General features: G+C 38.2%; 1 protein-coding gene across 2 annotated transcripts in view; it reads right to left on the bottom strand.

Moving 5' to 3' along the window:
• The window catches only part of LOC102127478 (amphiphysin), a 246,419-nt gene that overhangs the window by 139,412 nt on the left and 83,576 nt on the right, over positions 1-23,431 (bottom strand). For both annotated transcript variants that reach the window (XM_005549757.4, XM_005549758.4), the window contains exon 2: positions 17,088-17,168. In XM_005549757.4, the coding sequence (XP_005549814.1) occupies positions 17,088-17,168 (81 nt within the window). The remainder of the gene's footprint in view (positions 1-17,087; positions 17,169-23,431) is intronic.

The following is a 23,431-nucleotide window of genomic DNA, read 5'->3' as shown; positions in this document are numbered from 1 at the left end:
TTGGAACTCAGGCAGAAACTTGCCACAAAAGCAGAGGTGTCACAGAATCTCTACTAGGGCAATGTATAGTGAAACCCTTGGGGCAGGGCTGCCACAGAAAACATAGAACTTGTAGGGCCACCAGCATGGAACTCTAACCCATTAAAGCTGGGTGAACTGAGCCTAGCAAAGTCATGGGGGCAGGGCTGTCTGAGACCATGGGGGCCCAACCCCAGCCCCAGTGTATCCAATAAGTGGGATATAGAGTCACAGGTGATTATTCACCAGCTTTAATGTTTAATGTTTTCTCTGTTGGGTTTTGGACTTACTTGGGAACAGTTTTCTCTTTCTTCTTATCTATTTATCCCCTTTAGAATAGGAATGTCTGTCCTATGCCTGTTCCACCATTGTATTTTGTAAGTAGATAACTTGTTTTGATTTCACAGGCTCACGGCTGAAAGGAATTTGCCTCGGGATGAATCATGCATTCAGTCTCATCCACATATGATTTATACAGGACTCTGGGCTTTGAACTTTTGAATTGACGTTGGAATAAGTTAAGACTTCTGGGGCTGTTGGGATGGAATAAATGTATTTTGAATTGTGAGAAGGACATGAGTTTTGAGGGATCAGGGAGGAATTCCATGGTTTGAACATCCCTGCCAAAACTCATCTTGAAATTTAATTACCATTGCAACAGTGTTGAGAGGCAGGATCTTTAAGAGATGATTAGGTCATGTGGGTTTCACACTCATGAATGGATTAATGTCATTATCATGGGAGTGAGCTAGTTATCATGGGAGTGGGCTTCTGATAAAAAAGATAAGTTCAACCCAATTTCCTCTGTGTCATGTTAACTTGCTTCTACTTTCCACCCATCTGCCATGGGATGGTCTTCATCAGATAGCAGAGTCAATGCTGGCATCACATCCTTGGACTTCCCAGACTCCAGAACTGTGAGAAATGTATTTCCTTTCTTTACAAATTACACATTCTGTGGTATTCTGCTACAGCAGCAAAAAACAGACTTAGCATCTCTAGGTAAACTTTATTTAAAGAGATGCAGACATGCACCAATTCACTTATAGAATACTGTGCAACTATTGAGTTTAAAGATCAATGGAAATCCCGTATGAATTCAGGCAACAAGACTCATAATTACAAACAAAGTTTCTCATAGCAATTGATTGATATCAATTAAATATTTTAAGGCTCTCTGGTAAAAACATTATCCTATAAGAGAATACTCTTACTCCAAAACCCAGTATATTAAAAATATTTTAAAATTGTACAAATTGAAGAACCTAACTTGGACTTAAAGACAAGAAAAACATTCTTAGGCAAAATTAAAATTATTTATTTTATTGTTTGTAAATGTGTGTAAAATTCTTAGAAGACTAAAAATACTGTGTCCACAGATACCACAGGAACTAGGGCAGTTTTTGAACCAGGAGTGACCAAAACTTTGCTCTAGTCTCCATAGTCCAGGTTAGGATCAAGCCCAGGCCATGTCAGGCCTGGATAAAAGAGGTATAATAAATGACAATATAAAAAGAGGAGTGTTGACACATGCACTCACATGTTCATTGCAGTACTATTGACAATAGCAGATTTATGAAATCAACCTAGGTACCTATCAGTTGTTAATTTGATTAAAAAAAAAAGTGGTACATATACACCACAGAATACTATGCAGCCATAAAAGGAATAAAATTGAATCTAAGAAGTTGAAAATAAATAAAAATTTTAAAAATAAAAAATCATCTTGGCTCTTCTAATTCCCTTGCCTTTCTCTCTCTCTCTTTTCCTCTCTCCCCCCGTATGTGTGTATGATGTGTGTGTGTGTGTGTGTATATATATATATGTATATGCATATAATCTTAGAATCAGTTTAACTATATCTATAAAACATTCTGTTGGAATTATGATTTATATAGCCTAAATTCTACAAGACGTCAACTTATCAGAAAAAAGTATTCATCTGGGAATCAAACCATCTACACTCCAGGAATAAACTCTCCCTAGTCACAGTACATTATCCTCTTAATATAGTGATGACTTCAATCTTCCAATGTTTCATTTATAAATGTTTTGCATGTATAGTCATAAAGTTTACATAGAGTTTTTACAAAGAGGGGCTTTGATATTAAATGAGTGAGGCAGTACATAATAACACAAAGCAAAGGGTAAATACAGAGAATAAGTGTGACAAGCAGGCAAGTCAAAACTGGGATGTACTTATTAGGTACCTAGCAAGTACTAGAAGCCATTGAAGGTTTGTAAAAATGACTAAATGTTGAGTCTTCCTTTAAATATTTCACAATTTAATAAGAACATAGATACACAGTTAAATTACTATCATGTAAGAAAACTGGATAACAAATAACATATTACTGAAGTATACAGAGGAAAAGAGACTCCTGACTGAGGGGATGGGGAAAATACCACTAGAATATTCCTTGTGAGTTGACCTTAAAGAAGGATGGGACTTGAGCATAAGGAGAAGGGAGATCCAGGAAGGAAGGGCATTCAAATGATAAGGAAGTAGTTGCAGTGAGGGAAGTGGAAAAGAGTTTGAAAGCCAGCAATTCAGTCCCCAAATTACATTACAGACATAGTCCACCAACTATTCATTGTAGCAACTTCTTTTCTGCTTTTAATTACATCAGAGCATCTCAATTCATATCAACCTCCTTAACGGGATCCCTAAAGAGAAAAGCCACTTATTTGGCTGTTAGGCAGTTGAGTTCCGCCAAAAACTAAAAGGGGAAGTGTGATCAAATCCTTATGGATGGCCAAAGAAAGACTGAGTGCTATGAATGTGAGAGAAAGCCCAAAGCAATCTCTAGGTACAAATAATTTGTGTCCTATAGAGTGGGCACTGAATAAAGAAAAATTCCAAACAAGTAGAATTTGCTCCAAGTCATGTAAATATATATTCCTAAGAGAGTATCTTAAGGAAACTACCCCAGACAAGAGGTCAGAGATTTTTCTGTGTTAAAATGTATGTGTGGGTCAGGTGTGGTGGGTCACACCTGTAATCCCAGCACTTTGGGAGGCCAAGGCAGGTCGATCAGTTGAGGTCAGGAGTTCGAGACCAGCCTGGCCAACGTGACGAAACCCTGTCTCTACTAAAACTACAAAAATTAGCCAGGCATGGTGGCAGGTGCCTGTAATCCCACCTACTCAGAGGCTGAGGCAGGAGAATCACTTGAATCCAGGGGGCAGAGGTTGCAGTGAACAGAGACAGCGCTATTTCACTCTAGCCTGAGTGACAGAGCGAGACTCCATCTCAAAAAAAAAAAAAAATGTATGTGTGGAGTCAGATACATTTTTTAACAAATGGAAAAAGGTAGAGAGAGATTTTTGGAAAAGTGCAGATTGAGTAGAACATACCCCTCCATGCATCGTCTCTTTTTTTCTCAATACTTCATTAAAGGAAAGGAAATATTATCCTCCACCCCATTTCTATGTTGCTTTCTTGATCTACAGACTTTTCACTCTCTGTTGGAGGGATTCCCATCCCCTCAGTCAGGAGTCTCTCTTCCTCTGTATACTTCAGTAGTACGTTATTTATTATCCAGTTTTCTTACATGATAGTAATGTAGCTGTGTATCTGTGTATCCGAGACCCAGACATTCAGTAGGTGCTTCCCATATACAATCTTTGCTGAAATGTCACCAGAATTCTGTCCCTATGGTTTGCCATGTCTATTTAAGACCTTGGTGGGTCTTAAACCAGCACCAAGACATTTTCTTTTCTCTCCATTTAACACCCTTGCACATTATATAAAGGACCCAATGATAAGCCTGATCCAATTTTAGGCTTGTTATGCTCTGCTAAAAGATGTCTAACAATGGACAGTAAACTAAACATGAAGACAACCAGCCATTTAATCCCACACTTAATGACATACCGTTAAATGAATGTAATGACTACTGTGACACTGCATTTCAAATACTTCGACCACTGTGATTATAAAGAGCCCTGTGAAGCCACTATTGACTTAAATATATTATTTTTCTACCCTCCTTTTCTCAAACACATGACTGGAATAATGCCTGTTTTATATAAAAGTATTAAAAATCAACAACAGAAAGAATAATGCTCCATATATAATAAACCTGTAATTTGTACTGCCATGGCATGGGTGACCCTTATCCCAGTGTTGAAAATTCTACTGAGATTTCCCTCAGCGGCCACAGTGGAACAGGGATAATTAAGGCCAAATCTACCACCCTATGAAGTTTATTACTACAGTTACCATAGGAAATTCCTGATAAGGTAGAGTAACACTGGTTACAATGAGCTGCTTGGGACCTGTGGGGTCACTGCATGAGGTAACGACAAAAGAGACCTCAAGCAAGGATCTTGTACTTCCAAAAGTCAAGAACCACATTTTAATTCTTTTAGAGTAAACGCAAACAAACCATACATTTTAAATTGATAACTGCCATCCTATTAAAGTCTAAAAAGCAAACTGCTCGCTAAGTTAATATGGCCATATATTAACTGTTATCTTTTCCTCAGGACATTAATAATGCTTATCCTTTAGTACACTTATATGTGTAATAATGTTTGTAGGTTTAGTATGGATATAGCCCACGGGTCAAATGTGTTCTATAGACATTGATTTATTTTACAAACTCCATCATGAAATTGACTTAGGTGCCAGTATTTTAAATAAGCGGGATACTTCCTGTGATGCACAGTCAGAGTGAGTGAGTATAGCAGGGAGACTCTCAGAAGGCATGGTGCAAGGAGTGAGGGCAGAGAGAATGCAGCAGGCATACCATCAGCAAGCGGGAACTCGGCTAGGGCACTAAGTGGGCAGGGATTCTTGGTCAGCAAGCCTCCAGAGGGGAGAGAAGGGGAAAGTGTAGGTATGAATGAAAGTGTAGGGTATGAATCAGCCCATAGCTAGAGAGCTAGAGAGCAGGAGACCCTGGACTGGTGCAGCACAGGAGACAAAGAGATGGCCCACATGGTCAGGAGGCTGGTTACATAAAGGAGACTGTGCAAATAAATATACATATATTGAAGATAATGAAAGCAGGTTTCTCACTCTCAAAGAGGAAGGTATAAATCTAGAAAGGGGGAAGGCCCAGCCGGGCGCATTGGCTTACGCCTGCAATCCCAGCACTTTGGGAGGCCAAGGCAGGCGGATCACAAGGTCAGGAGTTTGAGACCAGCCTGGCCAACACAGTGAAACTCCCATCATTACTAAAAATACAAAAATTAGCCGGGCGTAGTGGCAGGCGTCTGTAATCCCAGTTACTCAGGAGGCTGAGGCAGGAGAATCGCTTGAAACCGGGCGGCGGAGGTCACAGTGAGCGGAGATCGCACCACTGCACTCCAGCCTGGGCAACAAGAGTGAAACTCCGTCTCAAAAAAAATAAAAAATAAAAAATAAAGGAGTGGAGGGGAGAGCCCAAATAAAGCAGGAGATACTGAACTGCAGTTAGAAGGGTCATGGTTTCAGATAGATAGATAATATAGATGTCTGTGTGTAGAAATACTTGTATATAGATATGTATTCTTAGACATGTATGTGTGTGTGTGTATACACACATATATATTCTGTCCACTTAGAAGGCCTAGAAGCATGATACCCTAGGAGCAAAGAATACACCTGGAACCCAGATATTGGTTTCTAAATCCCAATCTCCACCAAGATTTTTCCAAGAAACCAGGCTTTCTTGGAAAAACAGCTGATTCCAAGCTATGTGGGCAAGGGAAGCACAATGAGATCCTGAAACATCTAGTACCAAAAAGGTAAAAATATCGTCAGAGAATTAAGCAGATCTGTCAAAAGGACAAAGGAGTCAACTCCTAGGAGCTTCTACTGGCTAAATTTGGCACAACTGCACTCCAAAACGACCAATAATAATGAATTATAACCCAACAAATAACGTAGGAATCCATAAGCACATGCTGATATAATTAATTAATTAAGAAAGAAACATTTTTACCAGGAGTGAGGGCAGAGATAACAACATTTTGCAAAATGATTGTACAATATCACAATACTCAAAAATGTTACCATTGAGTAGAATGCTAATTAATAAGTTTAAAAGGAATTCAAAATAATTCACAATGTAGCAAGCATCAGAGTAATAGCTGATTTAAAGAAGAAGCATTAGTGGATAAAACTAGTAGGTGACAGTTTGATGAGAAACAGGACATTTACAGTCTCAAACTAATCCCCGCAAAATATTTATTAATATTACTCATTAAATATTTATTAATTTTAATAGAGAAAATACTTATGTATTAACTCTATACTAGAGACACCTGGCAGATATCATCTTATCTTACTAGAGATACCTGGCATATCATCTGTTGAGCTGTGCCATCACAAAGTGATAAAAGTTAACATCACTAGCAGTGGCACAAATAAACATGATGTGTGTTCTGACAGCATACACTGGGCATCACTTACTTTTGTAGTAACCTTCCCAGAAGCTAATTATTAACATGAAGCTAATTATGAGAAAAGTATCGGGCAAATCCAGAGTGAGGGACACTCTACAAATAAACACTGGGCAGTACTCAAAAATGTCAAGATCATGCAAGGCAAGAGAAAGCTGAAACATTCTTCCAAGAGAGTTAGTTTAAAGAAACTAATGAAACCTGACAACTAGGGGCAACACATGACCCTGTATTGGATACAGGCTCTTTAAAAAACACAATTAGGGCATATGTTGCAAACATTTTCTCTGGGCCTCTAACTTATCTTTTCATCGTCTTCCGCACAGCAAAAGTTTTGTCATAGGCAAAATTTGAGGATCTGTGAATTAGACAGTAATGTGGGATCAATGGCATTTCACTGACTTTGACAGAAGGAACTATGGCTGTGTAGGATAGTGTCGTTTTTGGATACTAATGGATGGATGCATAGATGGATGGAGGCATGGAGGCATGGATGCATCCATGTTTAGACAGAATGATAAAGTAATTGGGAAGTCTAGGTGAATGGTACACAGCAGTTCTGTATACTATTATTATAGCTTTTCGTAAGGTTAAAATTACTTCTAAATTTAAAATATACAAAATAAAATTGGGAAATTTTATTAAAATATGAATTTAATCTTTTCTTGAAAATCTGATGTACCAACGTGGGGCCCACATCCTCCTGTGACTTGTGTGCACTGGAGTTGACAGCTGCTTCAGCACAGTCCTCACCACTCCTTACTGTTTTATACCTTGTCTACTTAGCCCGTTTATGTTCCCTGACCCATCTCGGCAAGAACATGAATCTGTGGCTTCTGCCTTCAAGTGTGTTTGTTCTGACAGAGGTAGTGAGGCAGTATGCTTTTCTAGGTAAGCCTGTGAAAGGGGATATATTTTAATTGACGTTTTAATGATGTAATTATGGAATCATTTGCAGTTGTGTGTGTGTATATATATAGTTGTGTGTATATATACACAATTATATATATAATCTATATACTATACACAATTATATATATATAATCTATATACAGTTGTGTATATATGTGTAGTGTGTGTGTGTATATATATATATAGTGAGAGAGAGAGAGAGACTTTGCATCCTGTACTCAGTCTTCCTTGACAGCAACATTTTGTAAAACTATTGTACAATGTCACAACATAGATGCGATCTACCCATCTTATTCAGCTTCTCCCAGTTTTACCCATATTATTTGTGCTTGTGTGCGTGTGCATGTCTTTAGTTTTATGCAATTTTACCACATGTGTAGGTTCATGTATCCATCACCACAGTCAGAATACAGAACTTTCTAGTCAGGACAAGAATCCCTCGTATTGACTTTTTATAACCACATCCACCCCAACCCCCATCACTCATTCTTGGCAACCACCAAACTTTACTCCACTTCTGCAATTCTGCCATGCCAAAAGAGTTACGTAAGTGGAATCCTACAGTATACAACCTTTTAGAATTGGATTTTTTCACTCAGAATAATTCCCTGGAGATTCAAGCAGGCTTGGGTGTGTGGCCGTAGTTATTTCTTTTTCATTGTTTACTAGTATTCCATAGTATGGATATACTCCAGTTTAACTATTCACCCCTTGAAGGCCATCTGGGGTGTTGCCAATTTGGAGCTACTATAAATAAAGCTGCTATGAGCATTTGTGAACAATTTTTTGTGAGAACATAAGTTTTCATTTCTATGGGATAAATGTATAAGAGTGCAGTTGTTGGATTGTATGGTATACATGTCTAATTTTTTAAGAAATAGCCAGACTGTTTCCCACAGTGGCTATGAGTCATTTCACATAATGTATGAGTGATTCAGTTTCTCCAAATCCTTGCCAGCATTTAGCACTGTCACTAGTTTTTATTTTAGCCATCCTGAGAGGTGTATGGTGATTTCTTGTGTGGTTTTAATTTGCATTTCTCTGATGGTTAAATACGTGTTAAAATTTTCTTCATATTATTCTTTGCCAGCCACATATCTACTGCAATGAAATATCTATCCATGGTTCCTTTTTTTTTTTTTTTTTTTTCCTGAGACAGAATCTCACTCCGTCACCCAGGCTAGACTGCAGTGGCATGATCTCAGCTCACTGCAACCTCTGCCTCCAGGGTTCAAGCAATTCTTCCCCCTCAGCCTTGGTAGCTGGGACTACAGGCACCCACTACCATGCCCGGCTATTTTTATTTATTTATTTATTTTCGGTAGAGACGGAGTTTCGTCATGTTAACTGGGTTGGTTTAGAACTCCTGACCTCAAGTGATCCACCTGCTTCAGCCTCCCAAAGTTCTAGGATTACAGGCATGAGCCACTGCACCCGGCCGCTATTCATATTTTTTGCCCATTTTCTAATGGAACTGTTTAAATTTTTTTACTATAGAGTTTTAAGAGTTTCTTTTATGTATTCCGGATACTAGTCCTTTCTTGGATATGTAGTTTGCAAATATTTTCTCCCAGTACATAGCTTGTCTTTTCATTCTCTTAACAGCTCTTTTGCAAAGGAAGTTTTTAATTTGCATGAGGTCCAATTTATCACATTTTCCTCTTTTGTATTGTGCTTTTGGTAGCAAATCTAAGAACTCTTTGCCTAACCCTAGATCCCAAAGATTTTCTCCTATTTTTCCCAAAAGTTTAAAAGCTTTATGTTTTATATTTAAGTTCTTGATCTATTTTAGGTTAATTTTGTATAAGGGTTAGTTTTAGGTCAAAGTTCATCTTTTTGGCCTCTGGATGCCAATTACTATGGCATTATCTGTTGAAAGGTTATCTTTCTTCCATTCAATTGCTTTTAAACCTTTGTCAAAAATCAGTTGAGCATATTTGTGTGGGTCTATTTCTTGGTCACCTATTCTGTTCTATTAATCTACATGTCTATCCCTCTGGCAATACAATGTGTTGATTATTTCACCTATGTAGTAGGTCTTAATATTTGAGTAGAATTTTCCCTCCTACTTTGTCTTTGTCACTGTTTTAATTATGATAGGGCCTGTGCATTTCCATATAAATTTTAGAATAAGTTTATCTATGATCATAAAACTATGTGCTATAGAAATTTCAAGGAATTGCATTAAACCTATAGGTTAATTTAGTGAGAACTGACATGTTCACTGTGTTGAGTCTTCAAATGCATGAATATAGTATATCTTTCCAAGTATTCAGTTCTTTTTTATGTATTTCAGTAGTATTTTATAATTTTAAGCATATAGATCCTCTATGTGTTTTGTTTAGTGTGTACATACATATTTCATTTTCTTTGGAGTGACTATAAATGCGGTGTTTTAAATTTTGATTTCCACATGTTCACTATTAGTATATAGAAATGTGATTGATACTTACGTGTTGATCTTATATCTTGTGACCTCACTGAACTCATTTATTTGTTACAGTAGTATTTTGGGTGATGTCTTGGGATTTTCTATGTACATAATTATGTCATCTGCAGATAAAATGAGTGTAATTTCTTTATAAGCTGTACGCCTTTTGTTTCCTTTCATTTTCCTTCTTGTACTGGCTAGGACTTCCATTTCTACACTGCATAGCATTGGCGAGAATGGACATCCCTGCCTTGTTTCCAATTTTTGGAGAAAAGCATTCAGTCTGTTACCATTAATTGTATTAGCTGTAGGTTTCTTTGTAGATGTTCTTTACTGAGATGAGGTAATTCTCTTCTATTCATAACTTGCTGAGCATTTTTATTGTGGAATAGGTGTTGAATTTTGTCACAATTTTTTTCTACATCAATTGATATAATCATATGATTTTTTTCCTTAGCCTGTTTATATGGTAAATTACATTGATTGATTTTGGAATGTTAAACCAGTCTCGCATATCCTGAATAAATCCTACTTGGCAAAGTTGTGTAATTCTTTTTATACATTGTTAGACTTCATTTGCTGATATTTGAAGGATTCTTATATGTAACTTCATGAGACATGTTGGTCTGCAGTTTTCTCTTTTTATACTACTCTTGTCTGGTTTTGGTATCAAGGTAATACAGCCCACATAAAATCAGTTGAGAAGTGCTCCCTCCTCTTCTATTTTCTGAAAAAGATTATGTAAAATTGATATTAATTCTTTAAATGCTAGAATTTTCCAGTGAAACTATCAGAGGGTGTGGAAATTTTTTTCAGATTTTAAATCACAAATCCACTTTCTTTAATACTTATTAAACTATTCAAATTGTCTACTTCACCTTGATTAAGTTTTGGTAGTTTGTGATTGTAAAGGAATTGATCCCTTGTGGTTGTCGAATCTGCAGTGTAACGTTGCTCATAGAATTCCCTTATTATCCTTTAGATGGCTACAGAAGCTATAGTAATAGCCTTTGTTTCATTTCTGATGTGGGTAATTTGTGTCTTTTTTCTTCCTGTCAGTCCTGCTAGAGGTTTATTAATTTTATTGATTGTTTTCAAAGAATCAGCCTTTTGTTTCATTTATTTTCTCTGTTGTTTCCCTGTTTTCAGTTTCAATGATTTCTGTTCTTTTTTATTTCCTTCCTTCTGCTTGCTTTGGGTTTATTTTCTTCCCTTTCAAGTTTCTTGAGGTAGGAAATTAGATTATTGATTTGAGACCTTTCCTTGTTTCTAATGTAAGCATTTAATGCTATAAATTTCCCTTCCAGCATTGCCTCGGCGCTTCAGGACCAGACAATTTCATTTCCAAGGCCTTGTATTCGCCAAACCTGATTTCCCAGATAATCATTTTTTTTTTCCCCAGGACCCTACGTCCAGAGTTCTAATACTTTCTATAACTTCCCCTATTAAACCAGACTATCTTAAAAGAGCTTCATGAAACTCCTTCTCATCAAGGTGTGAGCAGGGACATTCATTTCTTAACAGGGCATCCAGCCTCTCAGCTCTACAACCTTGGAAGGAAGCGAGCTCCATCACTGCACTCAAAAATCATGGCTGTTAAATATCAGATCATCTTAGTTTATTTAATCTGTGCAGATCGCAGATAATCCAGAACATAGCCACCAAATCTTTATCCATATTTATAATAGACACTAAAAATAGACATCAAACATAGAATTAGAATTTTTAAGGACAAACCAGAGGAAACACTTGTAAAAATTTGCATGAATAGATACAATGCATTGGTCCTCAATGTGTTGTCCCCAGACCAGCATCACTGGCATCACTTAGGAACTTGTCAGAAATGCAGATTCTCAGGCCTTGCCCCACACATCACTTGCATTGAAGTCACCTGGAAGGCATTGGTACAGCACAGGCTGCTGGGTGCGACCTGCTCTACCAACACCTTCTAGGTAACTTCAATGCAGCTAATGTTTGAAAAACACTGCTCTAGAGGGCACAAAACTTGCCAACTTAGGTTCTTATTCAGAATCCAGAAGGTCTAGTAACCTGACAGGATGCTGTGTAGGCCAAATGAGGCTCTCCACACTGCCATTTGGAATTGGATCATTATTTGAAACAGATCTTATGGGATCACATTTAATCAAGGCAGTAGCTATATCACAAGAAGGTCAAGATTAATATTTAATGAAAAGTAGATACATTAATATACTCACATCATGGTTATCTGTGGGAAAAATAAATGTTCTAAGGTATATACTAGGCCTATCTGCTCAAACAAATTGCAAAAAGCTTCTTACGGTAAGTATAAGTTTTCATAAATTAAAATTTTATCCACACATTAACATATATAACAGTGGCAGTATACCTTTATTTTACATTCTTTCTTAAAACTTCTAAAATTTTTCTCTTTAGTCATTTATATGTACATATACTAGGTTCTTGAAAATGTCATGAAACTGCTTACAAAAATACATACCATATACAACATCTCTTCCATCCCAGAAATAAAAACGTACTCTAGGAATGCATTCAAAGTGATAATTTCTGCCACTCGTTCAGCTTCAAGTTTAGCAAGTATTTGTTAAGTTTACTTGCAAAGCACTAGCTCCCATGGAAATAAAAACATGAAAGCAATAAAACAGGATCCGTGTGCCCAAGAGGGGTGAGTTCAGTGTAAGGAGAAGACATGGCCCAGCTTTAAACAGCTGCTAGAGCATCCTACTCATGGGAGGCTGGTCTGAATTCTCACCACTGGAGAGGATTTCAAGGTCCCAGGGTTTCTTCTCTTATTGGTTCATATTACACAAAAGTTAGCCCATCACTCAGTCATGGCCAGGAGGAGCCACACAACACTGCTATGGTATTTCAACGAGGGAATGGAAGCCTATGGAGATGCCAGAAGGAGAATCAAAGCTCTCTTTCCTTTATTTGAACTATTGTTCTTAGACGGGACCTAGATGAGGGTGCTCACACCTGCACTCACTAAAATGTGACCAAATAGTTGGTTATCTAGACTCAACCAGCCCTCAATGTATCATCTTTTAATTAGCACACTTGTCACAGGTGCAGCATCTTACTGGGCGAGTTTATTAGCAGGAAGGAGGGAAAGAAACCAAGGACCTTCCTCCCACAGGGGACCTTTTTTCCTGCTCATTAACAGACCTGTCAGCAGAAAACCGGTAGAACTGAAAGCAGGTGATGTTCACACCAGTCAATTTTGCTACTTGTTAGCAGCTTTCATAACAGACGGAAAATAGAACGGGGAAGAAAGGCCCTCTGAGGAGGAAATGAAATCAGATTTTGTTCTTTCTGCTGGATTTCTACAATCCTTGCTCTCCTTAGCATGCATTGTCATGGAAAATTCCAAGTTCTCTGTAGAAGAGTTCATTCTATTCCCTAATGCACTACACCTAATTACTTCCTCCCTCCTTCCCTCCTTCCCTTCCTCCCTTCTTCCCTTCCTCCCTTCTGAAATGAGTTCTCACCGTGTTGCCCAGACTGCAGTGCAGAGGCTATTCACAGGTGTGGAGTTTTTACCTGCCCCATTTTCAACCTGGGCAGGTTCACCCCTACTTAGACAACCTGGTGGTTCCCTGCTCCTGGGAGGTCACCATATTGATGCTGAAATTAGTACGGGCACCCAATCAGCATAGCACATGACAACCCAGGACTCCTGGGCTCAAGTGATCCCCCAGCTTCAGCCTGCTGAGTAGCTGGAACTACAGGCATGTATCACGGTGCCAGGCTCTCCTTGTTTTAATTAAGTAGTTTATGAAACGTGGACCACAAAAGCAACAGCAATTGGGAGTCCAATGGACAAAAGAAAGTATGTACAGACCCTTTATCGATGCTCTCAGCCTCACACAAATCATGTTGAAGGAAAAGAAGTTTGAGATCAAAAGGAAAACTTAGGGTTGGGATAAAATAAAGCATAGCCCCAAGCCAGAGTTCAAACACAGACCTTTCAGCCACTTTTGTTTCCAACATGAACAAGCAAGGAATATATCAATAACTACAAGGATCTTATGATTTTGTAAAAGGAAACTAAAAGCAAGATAATCGAACCCCCATAAATGTTTGAACAATTCTAGAACATCCTAGAATGGTCTACTTCTTTATTAAGCACTACCTGAGTGTGGTCAGGGGACTATAATACAATGCACAAATCCAAATATGGTTTCATTTTATACTATCAATAGTATCTTTTGGGATATAAAATATATATACTCATAGAAAAAATGTGGAATCTAGGTTTCCTAGGTTAGATAATGCCTTTAGAGTATGTAGCCTTTAGATAATACTTTCTCTTCAGATTACTGATTCACCATCACATTAATACTAAGAATAATAGACCTTGCAGATGTAACCATAATCTTGGCAGATCCTTCCTTCTAGGTTAATGTTTCCACATAAGCACCACTCCTTTTTCAGCATACGCAACACATACAAATTCATCACCAATACATATTGGGGGTAAGAGGATTCTTCTCTCGGTAGAGCATTAATAAAATCAGCCTTCGGCTACACTTCTCAACCTTTAATATGTTTCAAAAGAAAATAAGTAAATCCCTCCCCTTCTCTTCCTTCTATCCTCCTTCCCTTTCTCCTTGTCTCTCTCTTGTATACAAACAGGGATAGGGCACTCTCCTTCCTCACTCCACTATAATGATTATAAACTTTCTGATAAAAAAATATCAAAATGAAATATGAAAATGCAAGATGTTTTAGATGCAAAAATGTTTTCAAAGTGAACCAAATGGGGTCAAGAAACTCCCTGAGAAATAACATTTCCTAGATTTATAGTCTATTTGCCTTCCTCTTATGAAATAGGATTGCTTATTCAAATTTCCCCAAGTTTTGAAGTTTCACACAGGTTTTAAATACTGCTAATATTCTTGGGAGAACTAAGGTGGTAATCTTCACGGGTGCTAATATACTATGCCCCATAACATCTGAAAATGAATATTGTATGTAGTGACCAAAATACATAGCAGGACAGCAGTTTAAAGTCACCCCATTCTGCTGCTCCTAGTGGCACCAATCATTCTGCCAATGTAGTTGATGATTTAATCAATGGCACATTTCTCTAGTACCTTCTGGTACCTTCGACAAAAAACAATCCTCACCTGGGGCAGTCAAGAAAGCTGAAAAAAAAAATGAAAATTCACTGTAATCGGAAAATGCAAAGTGCTTCCGGGCATGACTGCATTACTAAACCTGATGCTTCCAAAGTTAACCTTCTGGGGTGCTAACAACATCAAAGTGCCATAGAAGTGATAGAGAAAAACTCCAAGAGCAAAGAATCAATTAGCTCCATGGGGATACGCCAGACAGGAAAACAAGGTTTCGAAGGATACAATGTGAATCCATAGGTAGGGAAAACTGTAAACATGAATCACTTCTTCAGTCTAAATCCAATCTTTTAGAGCAGACATTTGGGATTGCCTGCAAAGTCACAGGGCACTGATGGACAAGTTTGTGTATGGGAAGTTCTTGTGATCCAAGACAATGATCTATTTGAGAGTTACCCACATGCAGGAGATGTGTGAAAAATCACCAGATGAGAACAGAAGTTGATTTGGAGACCCTTTCTCCTGGAGGAGAGCAGGAGAGTGCTTATTCTGTGGGCCCAAGTCCAATATTTCCCTAGGAATTCTCTTTCCTACCTTTATTAAGCCAAAGCTCTCTGTAATATTTGTTCATTTGGCCATGATCAGTTTTTCTCTCTGTTACTGTTTGTTCTCCAGCTCCCCTCTGCCTTTTCTCATGTTCAGATAGAATATGTTTGCTATCCCATTCGTGGTAAACTGACTACCTATCACATCTGCCAACCCTTAGTCTTGGGATGAAACTGGAGACATTCAGGAATGTGTTTTGGCAAAACTGATCTACCTGGCTCCATACCTGCTGAAATGTATAATCCCTCTTGGTGAGGAAAAGAAATAGAATGTCTTGGTGAGAGAAACAGCAGGAACCCTGATACACAAATGGAAGAAAGAAACCTCCAAGGTCAGGAGCAAAGGGGGCAAAATAAAACCTGTGATGATTTCCCATTGTTGGTGTCATCCCTGAGGCCATAATTCCTTCTGTGGACACTGGTAGCTCCAATGACAGCAGGAAAATAAATCCATGTCCTTATATTGTTCCCCACATAATTAGACATTATAATGCCCAAACCCCATTTCCCAAGGCCTTCTCAGCCTTCCTTCTTCCCACCCCATCTCTAAGATGATCTCTAGATTTGAGGCTTCTAACCTCAGACGGCCCCACTCCTATCTTCCCCTCCCCAGCCCTTATGTGTGTTACCGAAAGAGAGATATTCTAGCCAATTATCCAAGCATTAGAGACCAAGACATAGTTTAAAAATAGTTTCTATATTCACATGTCTGTTAAACACATACACTAAAGGAACAAACACCACAATCTGTTTCTCAACCTTTTTTTTTCCATTGTCACCTTCCCAAGGAGTCTTTTGAGATGTTTTTTCCTAATTACACCGCCTGTAAAATTTTAATATCATAAGTATACTATGTATCTGTTTATCTAATGTATGTTTATCTTTGCTTTATACACTGAAAAAGTTTTCTTCACCCACCAAGAACCAATTTTCAGCCCCTTAGGGAAGGTATTAGTATACTCCCTGTTGCGAATGCATGCTCTTGAAGCATGCAACAATTAAGGTTATTTTACCAGAAGTGTTAAACTACTGCATTTCTAATGTTCAATGAAATATAAATCTTCAGAAACACCAGCATTCCTATAGACCTGTCATTTGTATTAAAGTGGTCCAAGACTGGGCCTGGTAGCTCACACCTATAATCCCAATACTTTGGGAGGCCTAGGTGGGTAGATCGCTTGAGTCCAGGAGTTCAAGACTATCCTAGGCAACATGGTGAAACCCCATCTCCACTAAAAACACACAAAAAATAGCCACATGTGATGGTGTACACCTGTAATCCCGGCTACTCAGGAGGCTGAGGTGGGAGGATCACCTGAGTCCAAGGATGTTGAGGCTGCAGTGAGCCAAAATTGTGTCACTGCACGCCAACCTGGGCAATCTGAGTGAGACCCTGTTTCAAAAAATAAAGTATAATAAAAAACTAAAGCAATCCAGGACAGCAGAGTCTTTATCTCCTGGAATTCCAAAATCTACTGTCTATGGCCTTTTACCATCTTCCATAGGAAATTCTACAGAATTAGCAAGTGTTACTCTCAAGTTAGTGCCAACTCCACCTATTCTTTTTTTAATCTTAATGCATTTTGCTTATATGCTAAGACACAAACACATTTAAACCATTTCCCACTCCAGAAATGAAACAAATGGACTCACTTCTTGCCGTTTGAAGTTCTGGACATATTCTTCGAACTGTTCGTCTTTTGTCTCATCAGCTTTCCCCAGTTTCTGGAGGACCTAATTTGCAAATAAAACAAAATGTTTAATTTAATAATGTTTTAAAAGAAAGATGTGCATTTTCTGTTAATGGAGCAAGGTTGATGTTTTGCTCTGAGGAGTAGAGCAAAAACTATCAGCTCTCCTAGTTTTTCTGTTCTGGAAGCATCTTGGCTTGGCAGCTGTGGAGTTGAACAAAAAGAAACTGAATCCCAGTCCTGCCCCTCACAGGCTGTGTGGCTTTGAGCAAGTGTTGTGCTACACTGCACTTATTTCTTTATATAACTGTTTCCTTTAGCAGGCTGTGCATGACTTAGAGACAGAAGCTATGCCTTATTTGTCTTTTTGTCCAAAGCATCTGGCACAATGCTGAATGCATAATTGGTACTCAGCTGCTTGTGAACAGTAGACCAAAGCTGTCTGACTAAAGCATTCATCCACTTCAGTGGTCCCCAACCTTTTTGGCACCAGGGACCAGTTTCATGGAAGACAATTTTTCCACTGACCAGAGGGTGGCGGGGGGAATGGTTTCAGGATGACTGAAGCACACTACATTTATTGTGCACTTTATTTCTATTATTATTATTACATTGTAATATATCATGAAATAATTATACAACTCACCATAATGTAGAATCAGTGGGAACCCTGAGCTTGTTTTCCTGCAACTAGATGGTCCTGTCTGGGGGTGATGGGAGACAGTGACAGATCATCAGGCATTATATTCTCATAAGGAGTTTGCAACTTAGATCCCTCGCATGTTCAGTTCACAGTAGGGTTTGCTCTCCTATGAGAACCTAATGCTGCTGTTGATCTGACAGGAGGCGGAGCTCAGGCGGTAATGCTCCCTCGCCTGTTGCTCACCTCCTGCTGTGTGGCTCGGTTCCTCACAGGCCACAAACTGGTACCAGTCCAAGGCCAGGGTTTGGGGACCCCTGATCTACTTCATCGGGACAGTATTAGAAGCCAGGATGATGATAAGTTCCATCTCAATCATCTTCTGATACTCCCTTCAACTCAATAAACACTCAAAGAAATCATGGGATACACAGGCCCCATACTAAACAGGGGTCACCCAGAAATACGAAAAAACAAGGCCCCAACACTTGATCCTAAAAAATGTATTTTTTAGCGGAATAGACAAGCCAGGTCCACAAATAACAAATCAAAGATAAGTTAAAGACACAGCATACAGCCTCTTTGGGACAGAGGACATAAGTAACAAATTGTACTTGATGCCTTTAAAAAGTAGGGCAGAAGGAAGATAACTAATATACTTTAGGAATATATGAAGAACTCATTTTCCTGAGTAACAAAATAAATGATACACATCTCTTGCTTTACTAGACATTTTCATAGCTCATATATTTTCCCCAAGATATATTTATAATGTTATATTAATAAATAAACCTAAGTATCAAAGTAGTTACCCAATAAGTCAGAGTCCATGCAGATTCCTTCAAGAGGTAAATTTTCTTTGGAGCAAAAGTAATTATTCTAAATGAAAAATGATTTTTTATTCTATTCTAAAACTAGTTGTTCATAAAATGTGCTACTATTTCTTCTTTTTCACTGTCATTAACAAAGATATATGTTTTAAATAAAATTGTATACAGATTCACACATGTATTACCAATTGTTCAATATCATTCAATTTCATTTCACAAACCAATACTACATGTAAGTAATAGGAAATATGTTATTTTTCATTGTAAATGTATCGTTTTTCAAAAGTTGGAGGAATCTAGTATCATAAATATTTAAAGGACATATAATCACTGTATTAACTAATATTGTCCTGTCACTTATATAAGAGTTTCTTTGAAAGATGGACTAAAATACACTGCATTTTTTGAAGAATTGGGCATTATAACTAGGGAAGAATTGATAAGCATAAGAAACATGAAATTAGGTATATATGTAAAAAGACTATAACTATGTTAAAAAGTTAATAGTGGCTATAAGATGGATGATAATATTAAGGGTGATCATTATTTTCTTCTTTATAACTTTCTATATTTTCCACAGTTTTCTTAATGTTTAAAGTAACAAGAAAATTCACTAACAATGGTTAAAGTAACAAGAAAAGAGTTTATCATACTATAGAGTTTTTATAAGAAATGTACATACTAGATTTTAGTACAAGTTAAGTGGAGTGTTGGTAGCTGGTTAAAAACTCCCATCAAAAAAAAAAAAAAAAACTCCCATCAAAAATATTGACAAGAAAATTAATATAAACTGAAAATAAGACTTCCAGAGGCAACCATGAAGGACCTATATCTGATTGAGTGGCTCACATGTAAGATAAAGGTATTAATAGTGCCTACTTCACAGTGTTGTATGAAACCACCAAGGATACACATGGAAATACCAAACTATGATGACCAGCGTATAGTTAATGCTCAATAAAGAATATCTATTATTTATAGATATTTTTATCTAACCCCACTGAACGTCACCAGTTTATAAGCTTATACTGAGAAAAAGCCAGAGAAAATGTTGAAAATTTTACATGACCAGAATCAGGATTCACAAAAGACCTTCTTTAACAAGATGAAATTCAACAAGGATAAAATTTAGGACAAAAACATAACTGTACTAGCACCAGATTTATTATTCAACTTTCAACCAAAATGCAACAAGACAGATGTTAGGAATGGGTGGTTTCCATCCTTAAGTAGAAGTAAGGGATGACTTTAACAGATAGTCAATATGAGCCAATGAAGTGATGTTGCTGCCAAAGCATCTAATGTAATCTCAGTCTGCACTAACAAAGCTTAATAGCTATCAGGAAAGTGGTCCTGGACGCTCTCAGAGGTGAACAAGTTGGTAAACACATAAATACACAGAAAATCTGGAGCCAAAAGAAGGAGCTCTCAAAAAGGCAAAGAGAGTTGATACTATGCGATGAGAAGAACACTTGATATGATTTGGTATATTAGCAGGGAGAAGAGAAGACCCAAGGAAAAGAGCACAGCCATCCTCAAACACTGGAAGGACCATCACAATAAAGAAGGATCAAACTTGCTCTGCCAGAAAGACTCAAAACTCACATCAGTAGGCAAAAAGTGCATGAAAAATTTGTTTTCACAAAAAATTTTCATCATAGTTTTATAGAAATTAAAAATAGTTTATTGCTAGAGTTAATGCGTTCACCATTCTAGAAGTCATATGAGCTTAACCAATAGTTAGGGTCCCAGAGAAGAGACTTACTCATCAAACAGGTAAATAGACTAAGTCACATTTCAAACACAATCTGAGAATCCATAATACATTTATTATGTTAGACATTTTCCCTAGTGAAGAATGCAAATCACAATGAACAGTAGCAAAGAAGAAATCCTCTTCATGTTTACTAAACACTGTGTGTCAAACACTGGGCTAAGGGGCTGCAGGAATAACAGGCTACATTCTAGGGACTGTGATTTTTCAATAGTATTGAAACCCAGGGTTGGAGGTGTGGAACTGAAGTGGACAAGGGTGGCGTGATAGACAGAGGGCAGATTACCGAAAGGCTTAGGCAGCAAGACTCAGAACTTTGATTTTCTTGTACAGACCATGGAGAGCCAATGAAGTGTTTCTCTGGAGGGAGCCACATGGAAAGGTCTGCACTCCTTGGTGACAATGTTAGAGACAGATTAGAAGAAGGCAAGATAGTAATAATGAGACCAATTAAGAGGCTTTTTAATGGTCCAAGCAATAAATGACAGAACTGGAGCTAGGAAACAGATAAATCTTTAAGAAATATAATGCACAGTATATAATGGCTTGTGAGATGAAAAGGATGAAGGACAGAGTGAAGGATGACCTCAGATTTCTGCGGGAGAGACTGAGTAGGCATTGATTCCTTCAAACAAATTAGAAATCATTTTGGACATACAGGGTTTGAGACAGCTCTGTGGTATCCAGGTAGAGATATGGTAAATAGCATGACAGGGCCAAGGTTCTGAGAGATGCTCTGAGCTACAGTTAGACTTTGGAAATCACCAGAGTATGGTGACAGTAAAGCTATTACAGTGTATGAAAAAGCCCAGAGAAAATATGATGTACAGAAAGAAACAGGCCAAAGACAGTCCTGAAAAATCATTATTTAAAGAATGGGCAGAGGAGGAGAATCCTTGACAGGAGCCTGGGGACCCAGAGGTATGGTCAAACCAGGAGCAAATTCATAGAAACCAAAGGAGACAGTTTTAATTGCTACAGAGAATTCAAGCAAGTTGAAAAACCAAAAGCCCTGAAAGTGTCCACTGGATTTAGGAACCAGAAGGTCCCTGGGGTCCTTGCCAAGGGCTATGAGTGGAATGGCAGTCAGAAGACAGATCACAGTAGATTGAGCAAATAGAAGGAGAGGAATCTGAAGAGCGTGCAGGTACTCTTTCCAGAACTTGGGGGCATAAAGAATCAAAGGAGCAATTCCTAACCCTGTTTCTAGGCCAGAGAGAACTGATCAAAGAAAGGAGGCAGGAGCTACGAGGGTGTCATATGGTAAGAAAAGTTTCAAAGGGGGTGGAAATGGCGGCATCTCAGATTCACCAGAAAGGACCCATCTTGCTCAGGAAGAGGCACAGCCATTCCTCAGAAACAGGTAGGATTTCTGAGAAGGCAAGGAAGATTGCCTGTGCAAAGGCCAAATTGGAAGGAATGCACGCACGACAGATCCATCTCTCCTGTGAGGTAAACGACCAGATCATCTGCTGAGCAGCAGTGGGGTGAGGTCACAGGAAAGGTCCCGAGGAGAGGGGAGTGATTCAGATGTGGAACTGGAAGAGATGAGAACCAGAAACACATGACATGAATTTTAGATGAAACTGAAGGCCCCGCTGAGGCAAAGACCATGATGCGCAGTTGCCTACATGTAAGCAGTTTTGTGATTTTTCTCCAGCAGCCTCAATGGAGGTGGTAAGATTGATCTGCTATATAGAAAAGATCTTAAGGCACCAAAGACAGCGAAACCTAGAACTGAGATGACTAAAAACATTTTTTGCCTTGCTCTATGTCACGAGTATTTGACAGTGAGCTGATAATTTAAATGACCTCTCTCATTTACCACTCCTTTGGCAGTGTTGAAAACACCAATTAAACCTGAACAGTGTGGCACTGTTGATATTACAGGAGGATTACTATGTATTTACGTATTTGATATGCAGATTTTGACATCAACATGACACATCTTCCACCTACAGGCAAAAGGAAGAAAGTTCAATGCCTCGTGCATTTTGGCTTAAGACTTGAATCTTTTCCTTCAAAGATAATTTCATCTACATTGACACTTTAGTATTTTGAAACAGTAAGATTTTTGTTGTTGCTTTTAGTGCTGCTGTTTTTCAAATGCAAAATAATACACTACGTTGAATAAGCTTTTCCAATTCCACTTCCTTTCAGTGAGATTCTGACATATTCTGTTAGGGATGTGTGCTCCTCCTCCGACCCTCACCCCAAGCTCAGAAGTTCTGACCTAGTCCTAAAAGACATCATGACATACGCAAGTAAAAAATTAAATAGGAAGGAAAAGCAGGAATATGGTAACTTGGAATATTTCATCTTAAATCACCTTTCAATCTCTCCTAAGACAGTTAGTTCCTCAGCTTGGGTTGCAAGGTCTCACATTTTCTTCTAGGGCAATTGCCCATGTATAAAGTGCCCAAGTAAAGTCCCTAAAAATTTAGAACTCTTTGATTTGGGCAGTTTCTCCATACTACAAAGCCAAAATTCTGATCAAGTTTCAAGTCTTCATAGTCCAATACAAACTAAATCCTACTATAGTAAGAGAATAATTGCCTTCTCTTACCATTTTAAATTAGGAGTGGAATATTGTGTTGGCAGCTTTCAAAACAGTGACTGGCATTTTAAGTCAAAGATAAAGTTCACAATCTTCCATTCCACACAGAAATAACTTCTGTTAATCAGGAGAAAAGATCAAAGAAAAATCAAGCTATGAGAAGGTGTGACCCCAAGCAAAAAAAAAAAAAGCTAGTCCTACAATCAGAAATGGGGCAGCTGAGGAGAGGAAAGGCTGCAGGTCACAAAGCAGTTCCAGGCAAAGGCCAGGCATGGTTTGTTACTGAGACAAGAATGACGGCAGGGTTGGCCACCAAGATGCCTTAGTGACATCCACTGGATGAAGTCTCCAACTAGACAAATTTCCAACTCTGGGTTACTCACACTTCCTTGAGCCAGACTCTAAAAGTCAAGAAGAAAATCATACAATTTTATTAGTCTTCTTTAACAAGGAGACACCTCTCTTCACATTTTCTGTTCTTACCAAAAAAAAAGAAGAAGAGCAC

This window comes from Macaca fascicularis, chromosome 3 (assembly GCF_037993035.2).
Source record: "Macaca fascicularis isolate 582-1 chromosome 3, T2T-MFA8v1.1".
Classification (NCBI taxonomy): Eukaryota; Metazoa; Chordata; class Mammalia; order Primates; family Cercopithecidae; genus Macaca; species Macaca fascicularis.
The sequence above is the reverse complement of the archived record's forward strand: the minus strand, read 5'-3'. Positions and strand labels throughout refer to the sequence as shown.